This window comes from Brassica oleracea, chromosome C3, assembly GCF_000695525.1.
Source record: "Brassica oleracea var. oleracea cultivar TO1000 chromosome C3, BOL, whole genome shotgun sequence".
Lineage (NCBI taxonomy): Eukaryota > Viridiplantae > Streptophyta > Magnoliopsida > Brassicales > Brassicaceae > Brassica > Brassica oleracea.
The window spans coordinates 27554101-27564085 of NC_027750.1; the positions used below are offsets into that span (position 1 = coordinate 27554101).

The window sequence follows — 9985 nt, forward strand, 5'->3', positions numbered from 1 at the left end:
GTTACGCCTTAAAAAGTGTATACTAACGACGAGTTCCCATTGTGATAAGACTTGATATCATCACGAAATACACTCAGTCACCAACCAAATCAAGCAAGTTTTCTAATCCAAAACCTTAACTCACCACATCCACACAAAATGATAAATTAATGGGAAAATCACATGTATATGTATTCTTTTTAGTTTAAGTTTTGCTTGAGTCGTTTTAACATTTAAAGAAAATGGTCCAAAGTGAATTTCAAGGCAAACGCTTATGAAATGTTAACATCAACACCATAAAGACACGCCTGCCCTCAGTCCCAAACAAAACCCTAGCTCGCTATAACTTGATTAGTTAATTAATCTAGTAATATGATAACACAAAAACATGTTTCTCTTGAAAAATATCATGTAGTACTAGTTCTTCAACGGAAGAAACTCATAGAAACATTGAATGCCACTCTCCTTCTCTTTCCCACCATTGCTACAAAACCCTTCTTTTCTCAATGGAAACAGCTCTAGTGTATGTTCTTGATGTTCCAATTCACCGTTTGAGCAATCTTCATGTTGTTCTTGATCTTTATTATCATCACAAGCATCTGTGTTCCTTGCTCCTCTTGTCCTCAGAAATGAAGGTGAAAATGTGACTGTATCTTTAGGAGCGGAAACGTTACTGTTGCTAGTGGACAAGTTTAAAGAAACTGTAGTGGAGTTGAGATTGAGTTGGTGATGATTATGATGTTGTTGTGAAGAAGGGTAGAGTCCAGGTGGCAGCTGCATCATATGCCACCTGGCACTTCTCACAGGAAAGCTTTGTATCTCGTCTCCTCCATGACGACCATTGCGTTTCGTTGCTACCATCGCTATTGAGACAGGCTCTTCCTGATGATGATGGTCATGAGGTTTCTGATATGCAAAAAAAAAGGAAAGAAAGAGAAATGCAATATTTTAAAATTTTTGAATTGTCAATTAGCATTGGAAAATGTAAAGCTTGGTAACAAATAAGTCAAAATCATGGCAAAGCGACAAACTTTATGCTTAAAAAACGAATCACACAGACGCAAGAATAATCTGCGAGAGCAAATTCCAGAAAGGGACAGCGCCAAGGAGAGCGAAACCGTTAACGAGCAGGGTCAAAGCGGTCTTTTCAAGCATGTATTGATGTAAAAAAGCTCTCTAATATATAGAAATACGGTAAAAGCACAAGAAGAAAACAAAAATAATACTTACGTAACAGCTGTCCCGACAGAAAGGAAAGTGTCTGCAGCTTTTTGGATCAATTCATTATATTTTAGAAATACAAAATACTCAATAAAATACTAATAATATAATTTATCTGCTAACAAAAATACTTATTTTTGCATTTCCCAATAAGCTATCTATTTTTGGTATTTTCCGCTGCCACATATATCTTCTCTCATATCTGTCTTTGTTTTCATTTGCAAAAATTACCCAAAAATCCAAAAAAGGAATGCAATTATTCATAAATAGATTCTCTTTGTAATCATATGCCAATTATACCATACCATAAACCCTTAATTACATTCCTTTTCATGTCCCCATATTAGAGATTAATATATAATATAGTGAGTAGAAACAAACAATCATATTTAGCAAAAAAAAAAAAAAAAAAACAAACAATCATATGTATACCATGCTCATATATACCTCTTGTTGTGTGTCGCATCCGACCGAACATATCCAGTTCTTGGTCTGTTCAACCTTGTAACCTGTAATATTTCAAATAAAAAAAGACTAAGTCAAGATTTCACTGTTTGAAGTATGTGTCATATTCTGTTTCTAAAGTTATGGTCTCTCACCTTTTGAATCTTTCTTGTCAAATCCTTGGTTTGAGACAAGACTCGTTGTCGTAACGACTGATTCATCGTGGCCATTTTCCATTTGTCGTCGACGCTTCTGGCGTTCGCGGGCTTTGTGGTTTTGGAACCAATAGAAAACGTTTTTGCCTTCTATCTTCCCGTACCGTCGTAGCTGCGCGGTGATTTGTTGGATATGGTCGGCCGAAGGAGTTCTTGTTCCTTGTTGGTAAAGCTCTTCAAGAGCCTTTAACTGATCCGGTGTCGGATTCCACCGTGAGCTCACCATTGCTGGTGGATGTTGAGGCTCTGAGTTTAGCATCATCAACTCCCTCTTGTTCTGCTCCGCCGTCATTGTTGTCACCACTGCTTTACAAATCATAACAACCAAGAAAATGAGCATTAACCTTTCTCTAGATGCGGTAAAATTACAAAAAAATATTACTAATTAATAAGAAAATGAGCATTAATCGAAACTAGAAAGAGAACTATATATTTTGTGGGGAAGAAAGAGAGAGATACCCATATTAAAGTGGTGGTCGGAGTTGGTGTTTGCGGTGGCGGTGGGGCAAGAAGAGAGGCGAGGCATGAGAGGACGAAGCTTTCTTCCTCCGTTGAAGGAATCTGCTCCTCCTTCGTTGTAACCCATCATCCACATTTTGGACCTTTTTAATTTTATATATGTATAACCGAGCTGAGAGACAGATAGCAACTGAATATTAGGGCTTTGTTTATTTATCGAAATTTAGGAGATGTGAATGATATCTTTGAATGAGGAAATTGACAAATAGTAGAAAGTGTTATTGGCTGTTTTTAGTTTGGGTATGAAGTAGAGTGATAATGTTGAGATATCTTTTGTGTGAATGTGAGAATGGGAGCATGCAAATTGGGTTTTCATAAGCACACATATATGTATGTATATATAGTTAGTACCGAGATATATATTTTTCTATATATATTTTTTTCTTTTGCAAATTAACATTCTCCATATGGATAGAATCATATATTTTATATGCTTTGTTTTATTCCTTTTATTTTATAAATTCTCCACCAAATTTCAAAAACAATTACATTTTTATATAAAAAGAATTATAACGTATATAATAGAATTATTTTTGAACAAAGCAAAACATAATACAATTGTTTTCCATGTAGAATGTACTGTATTATATTTTATACTATTAAGCCCGAATTTATTACATCATATCATTGTAAGATTACTACTTCGTTATGGTTATGGCTTGTTTATTACTTATTTATTGATAAAGGGTTTATTAGGCTTTGCTTATTTGATGTACAGTTTTTTTTCGAACCTATAAGAAGTTACAGTTCAGGAGTGCTTATGTAAATGGTACTATGGCTGGTATGCTATGTTAAAGCAAAATATTATAGGGAAACATATTTTTGGCTGTGTTACACAGGTACAAAATCAATCAAGATAAAAGTTGTAAGTTGATAAATAAGTAAACATGTTGTTTGTTTTTGTGAATTTATATAGAGTAAAACTTTCTTCTTTTTTCACAGAGAAAATTTTATCCTCAAATTAATTTTTCTCGTATTTGCTCTTTCATTTCTTCCATTTTTAAGTACTCTATAGTAACTCCAATGTTCACCAACCATACTCTATGTGTAGTACAAATATACTATTGGTTAGTTTGCAGATGAGTACACTTAAGCACAAAATTGACATATTCCAAGAGGAACACAGAACACTACTAAGTAGGATTCGATAAATGCATTGATTATATTGTCTCTTTGGGAACAACCTATAAAATCAAAACCATACATCAAAAAAAGGAACATCATGACCACTATTACGTAAGAATTACAAGCACAAACAGAGAAATGCGTTCTGATTGACCGATTTAGGATTTCCCTAAACTAATTCTGGAATGATGTAACTATATTCTTAGTTTAGTATACATATATATATATATATCTTAATTATTAATAGCTACTAGAATGTAGTTGTATTATGAAAGAAAATTGAAAGGAAGAAGTTGAGATTGACTGGTAAGAGGAGTAAGAGAGCGTGGAATTCTGGGGATATGAATGATATGGGGAGATGTGAAGGAGCTTAAAACGACGTGACATTCTCCCATCTCTCCCCATCACTCCTTTTCTTTCATTCTTTATTTTCCAACTATACTTCAATTTTTTTTGGTTTATACGAAATATGAGAGATAAATGAATGTGTGTGTGGTGGCTTTCACTATTATTCTTGTGCTCAACTGCCCCATTGCTTTGTCTCTTTACACTCTTCACCTCATCTCCTTTGTCTCTCTCAAACCCACTTTTCCATAAAACCCTTTTCTTCTCTTTGGGATCTTAAATCTCCCTTTTCTGTCTTTTCCCAAGCCTTAATCCATTTGATTTTCTCGATTTTTGGAAAGTTATAATATATGTTAATCCTTACTTTGTGAAAGATATGCTAATAATTTCATGTCTTTTCTTTTCTGGTTTTAGTGATCATGTGATGGAACCCATGTTCGAAATTGTGCTAGGTGCAACGCGTGCGGTTGATCTGAGCCTAGCACTGAATCAATTAATCGGCGATTAAGCGGGGATTAATCAGCGCCTAGTGTTATAGCTATTATACATATAATGATATGTATTGTCAATACATAACATGTGGTCTGGTGGTTTGGAATTGCAACATCAAGAAGTCGCGGGTTCGACGTCCCAAACATGCATTTGATATGTTTTTCTCCTTTTATACTTAAATGAGGGGTAAATTTGACATTATGTTCTTTCATCTTATACAACTCAAAATCTGCAACCATAATCCTCTGCCCTCAGCCATTTTTAGAGCACTTATACATCACGTTTTTTACACTTTTTTGATCTTTTACATTTGAATATCATAAATCTAACATATCAGTCGTATAGTGAGTAATTTTTTTTTTACGTTTTCCGACCGATTATGTTGAAATAGCGGCGGCATCATACCGTCTTTCCGCCGCGTATACAGTGTCCGCGGCCGCGTTTTAGAACACGGGATGGAACAATATATTAGATCCTTTCTAATCCACCTATATTTTTCTTTTTATAATAGAGAAATTTTAAAATGAAGATCACTAATAAATGAATTCTAATATATTCATTTATAATAGTAAAAGATAGATGTGAGTTGGAGATACTTTTATATGTTATTACAGTGTGCCTCGTTTGATGAGATTTAGCTATACCTAGTTGTTATCTATCTTATTAAAACTCAAGTACAAAATTGGAGTGTTTGGAGATTTGAATAGAACTATTAAAAAAATTTGGAGTGTTTGGAAACATGAATTGTAGTCTTTTAAAAAATTAATTTTGTTTGGAAACAAGGATAGTAGTATTAAGAAAAAAAATAATGGGCTTATGTTATTAAGAAAAATTAAAAGTCTATCATATTATAAGAAACTATCTATCTGGCCCAGATTTAAAATATACGAAAATGGGTCAATCTAATTGCCTAAAACTTTTTCTTTTCTAAACTAAAATTTAAATTTAAATTTAAATACGATTAATTTATAATATCTTTAAAACTCAAGTACAAAATTGGAGTGTTTGGAGATTTGAATAGAACTATTAAAAAAATTTGGAGTGTTTGGAAACATGAATTGTAGTCTTTTAAAAAATTAATTTTGTTTGGAAACAAGGATAGTAGTATTAAGAAAAAAAATAATGGGCTTATGTTATTAAGAAAAATTAAAAATCCATCATATTATAAGAAACTATCTATCTGGCCCAGATTTAAAATATACGAAAACGGGTCAATCTAATTGCCTAAAACTTTTTCTTTTCTAAACTAAAATTTAAATTTAAATTTAAATACGATTAATTTATAATATCTTTAAAACTCAAGTACAAAATTGGAGTGTTTGGAGACTTGAATAGGACTATTAAAAAAATTTGGAATGTTTGGAAACATGAATTGTAGTCTTTTAAAAAATTAATTTTGTTTGGAAACAAGGATAGTAGTATTAAGAAAAAAAATAATGGGCTTATGTTATTAAGAAAAATTAAAAATCCATCATATTATAAGAAACTATCTATCTGGCCCAGATTTAAAATATACGAAAACGGGTCAATCTAATTGCCTAAAACTTTTTCTTTTCTAAACTAAAATTTAAATTTAAATTTAAATACGATTAATTTATAATATCTTTAAAACTCAAGTACAAAATTGGAGTGTTTGGAGACTTGAATAGGACTATTAAAAAAATTTGGAATGTTTGGAAACATGAATTGTAGTCTTTTAAAAAATTAATTTTGTTTGGAAACAAGGATAGTAGTATTAAGAAAAAAAATAATGGGCTTATGTTATTAAGAAAAATTAAAAATCCATCATATTATAAGAAACTATCTATCTGGCCCAGATTTAAAATATACGAAAACGGGTCAATCTAATTGCCTAAAACTTTTTCTTTTCTAAACTAAAATTTAAATTTAAATTTAAATACGATTAATTTATAATATCTTTAAAACTCAAGTACAAAATTGGAGTGTTTGGAGACTTGAATAGGACTATTAAAAAAATTTGGAATGTTTGGAAACATGAATTGTAGTCTTTTAAAAAATTAATTTTGTTTGGAAACAAGGATAGTAGTATTAAGAAAAAAAATAATGGGCTTATGTTATTAAGAAAAATTAAAAATCCATCATATTATAAGAAACTATCTATCTGGCCCAGATTTAAAATATACGAAAACGGGTCAATCTAATTGCCTAAAACTTTTTCTTTTCTAAACTAAAATTTAAATTTAAATTTAAATACGATTAATTTATAATATCTTTAAAACTCAAGTACAAAATTGGAGTGTTTGGAGACTTGAATAGGACTATTAAAAAAATTTGGAATGTTTGGAAACATGAATTGTAGTCTTTTAAAAAATTAATTTTGTTTGGAAACAAGGATAGTAGTATTAAGAAAAAAAATAATGGGCTTATGTTATTAAGAAAAATTAAAAATCCATCATATTATAAGAAACTATCTATCTGGCCCAGATTTAAAATATACGAAAACGGGTCAATCTAATTGCCTAAAACTTTTTCTTTTCTAAACTAAAATTTAAATTTAAATTTAAATACGATTAATTTATAATATCTTTAAAACTCAAGTACAAAATTGGAGTGTTTGGAGACTTGAATAGGACTATTAAGTGATTATTGTAGACGACCTGTATTTTTTGTTGGGATGAATAAAATCTCCTAAACTCAATAAAATGGATTTCTTAGAAAATCGCCTTCAATTGTTGAAACTAAAGTAGTGAATTACTAAGCTAAGTCTTTTGTTTATGTGTTTCCTACGCTATATAAATACGGGTTCCATTGAAATAAAATGTAACTTTATATATACACATACGTATATACGTATTTAGAGTTATTTGACCAAAAAAAAAGAGTTATTTATCTATTATTGTTAAAAAATAATGCCAGACATTTGGGAAAACTTTATGAATTTTATTATTGGGAAATTCCATAAAAATACTTCAACTAAATTTTATTAAGCTTTTTTTTTTTTTTTTTAATAACTAAACTTTTTCGGTATCCAGTTTAATATCCCAATTAATTATTTTGTTCATTTTAATACACAAAACTTTAAAATTGTACCCTTTTTTAATACCCAAAGTTTGTTTATATAATTGAAAATACTAATAAGTTTCAAACAAAAATTAAAAAATCTCTAATTATTTTTATGATTTAGAAAAGAAGGTAAATAAATTAGTGAGAAAATTTTAAAATTAATTTTGAAGGAAAATATATAAATTAGTTTTCTATTTCAGAAAAAAAAAACAAAATTCTATATTTAAAAATTAAAATAATTATTACAAAATTTAAGGTTATACACAATTTAGTTACTTTTATTTCTCAAACAGAAAATAAAATTAGAATTTTCTGAGATCCTTTTGTAAATTTTATAGATTTTTAAAATTTTATTTGAAATATATAAGTATTTTTAATTAAAATAAACAAAGCTTATGTATTAAAATGGGCATAGTTTTAAAAATTGCATATTAAAATGAGCAATATAATTATTTGGAGTATTAAACTGGGTAACGAAAAAGTTTGAGTATTAAAAAGCTTAAAAAATTTAGTTAGGGTATTTTTATGAAATTTTTCTTTTTATTATTTTTATTTCTTAGAATAATTCTTAATTAATCAGGAAGAAAAATTACATCCTCTCTACATTAAATGGGTTGGGCTTAATATTATCTAATATTATAAAATAAAATATCAACGCTATAAGGATGGAGAGAGAAGCGACTAACGTGTGACGGCTAGGGTTTCCCCAAAAATTCTTAGATCTGCTCTCAATCTTCCATTTCCTCTGATCTATTCTTAGATCTGCACTCAGCTTCGACAAGAAAAGATCAAGCTGAATCCATTAAGCCCCAATAGCTTCTAATTTCACTCCAAATCCCAAACCCCAGATCTACGAACCCACTGACTTGGGGTCCCTGGATCCGACTGAGACGTCTCTAGTCTCTCATTAGGCCTCTGTGGCTTCTCCGGTACACCGGAACTAAACACCTCTGAAAGATGTTTTGACCAAAGAAGAAAAAAGAACTCTCCTTGGTGGAGGAACTCAAAGAGCTCGAGCTACTTGAAGATGGAGAAATGGTTGACATTCCTGAGCTAGAGAATGACGATCTCCTTGAAGAAAACTCTCTCAGTGTGATTGTGAGATGTCTAAACCCCTCAGCTCACAAAGTAGGTGGACTTGTCAAAGCATTACCCCCGATATGGGGTCTTGAAGACAGAGTTCATGGAAGAGGAGTAGGTCCCGATCGTGTACAGTTCATCTTCCAATCAGACAGGGACCTTCATCACGTCCTCACCAGAGGGCCGTGGTTTGTCAACGGATGGATAGTGGCTCTGGATCAATGGACTCCGACACCAGCTCCTGATTTCCTCCGAAAGATCCTTTTTTTGGATCAGGATTCGGGGTTTACCAATACACCTCCTCAAGGAGAAAGCGGTAGATAGTCTAGTGGGGCCTCTGGGTGAAGTGGAGAAGGTGGAACTCCATGCAAAAAATTCCTCCTCAGTAGACTATGTCAGGGCTCAGGTCTGGATAAAAGCTGACGTACCACTTCAATTCCGTCGTATAGCAAGATTCAAGACAGGCGAAGTGATCCCGACGGAGCTGGAATATGAAAGACTGATCAAAGTGTGCTTCATCTGCAAACGACTAACTCATGATCAGACCAGATGCCCAACTCAAATGAATCTTCTGGGACGAGAACCCCCTGACAGAGACGAGCACGGACCAGAAAGAAGAACACAGAGAGGTCTACAAGGAGGATCAAGCTCACATAAAGAGGTCGCTGCACCTACTCAAGCTCGAAAGACGACAACTCGCAGAATCTCAAAAACACTGAGTCAGCGGAAAACTGTGGACCTGAAAGGGAAGGGTGTGGCGGGAGGCTCTACCAGAGTATGGAAACAAAAAGAACTGACCAAACACCCAAGGGAGGAAGGAGCTATCTCAAAAAGTTCAGGAGAGTCATCTGCTCCTTACAGTAGGAAGTCTTCCTCCGGAAAAAAAAAGAACCCCCAGAGCAGAATCACTCCCCCCAAGGAAACCAACAGAGAGCTGATATCGGTTTTTGAAAGGCTAAGTAATGCAGAGGATAACCAGCTTGACAACACAATCCTTCTAGAGCAGTCTGACCCAAACACCAGCAGCTCCAAGGCGCTATCCACCCCTAAGGACTCCCATGAAGGACGCTCTAGCAAGGGACGCCGCAGTCCTCCATCAGTGTTCGAAAGGCTTGGCTCTGGCTCCAAAAACTCCTCAGAGAGAAAGCACAATGTAATAGAGGTTACATCATCCAAAAGAAGAAGGCTAAGCCACAGTGGAGAGAGGGAATCAAAAAAGCCTCGAATCGAAGAACAAGAAACATCAGTGTTCAAGCGACTTGGACACAAAAATGGTGATTCAGGAGAAAAGAACTCAGAATCCCATTTTCATTCTGCTCAAGTAGCAGCTTCACACCCTCCCCATTCTGTCCGTAGGATAGTATTGGGGAGTGGTAAAATCTTGGAAGAAGGGTTGATGCATAATTCCAACCCTTCAAAGTCATTATGAGAATTCTCAGCTGGAACTGTCAGGGGTTGGGGAATACCCCTACAGTTCGACAGCTAAAGGAGATGCTTGGTCAGCACTCTCCTGAGATTCTATTCCTCAGTGAGACCAAAAA

General features: G+C 33.1%; 1 protein-coding gene across 2 annotated transcripts; it reads right to left on the bottom strand.

The window, feature by feature from the left end:
* Window positions 1–230: 230 nt before the first annotated feature.
* On the bottom strand, window positions 231–2668 carry LOC106329489 (WUSCHEL-related homeobox 1-like). 2 transcript variants are annotated; one of them, XM_013768155.1, is made up of 4 exons: window positions 2319–2668; window positions 1800–2162; window positions 1648–1709; window positions 231–885 (listed from the first exon to the last, which is right to left on the bottom strand). In XM_013768155.1, exons 1-4 carry the CDS (start codon window positions 2452–2454, stop codon window positions 397–399), a joined length of 1050 nt encoding a protein of 349 aa, XP_013623609.1. In that variant the 5' UTR covers window positions 2455–2668; the 3' UTR covers window positions 231–396. The 2 variants fall into 2 exon arrangements, with proteins under 2 accessions (XP_013623609.1, XP_013623608.1); XM_013768154.1 differs by having other exon boundaries at window positions 1800–2165.
* Between the last annotated feature and the right edge of the window lie 7317 nt (window positions 2669–9985).

Bases quoted from the DNA above. Each gene is read 5' to 3' on its own strand.
- LOC106329489 (XM_013768154.1), bottom strand. From the start codon at position 2,454: ATGTGGATGATGGGTTACAACGAAGGAGGAGCAGATTCCTTCAACGGA. The intron at 2,166-2,318 runs GTATCTCTCTCT...TGATTTGTAAAG, and splicing joins CGACCACCACTTTAATATGG to CAGTGGTGACAACAATGACG. The intron at 886-1,647 runs GTATATATGAGC...TTTGCATATCAG, and splicing joins GATGCGACACACAACAAGAG to AAACCTCATGACCATCATCA.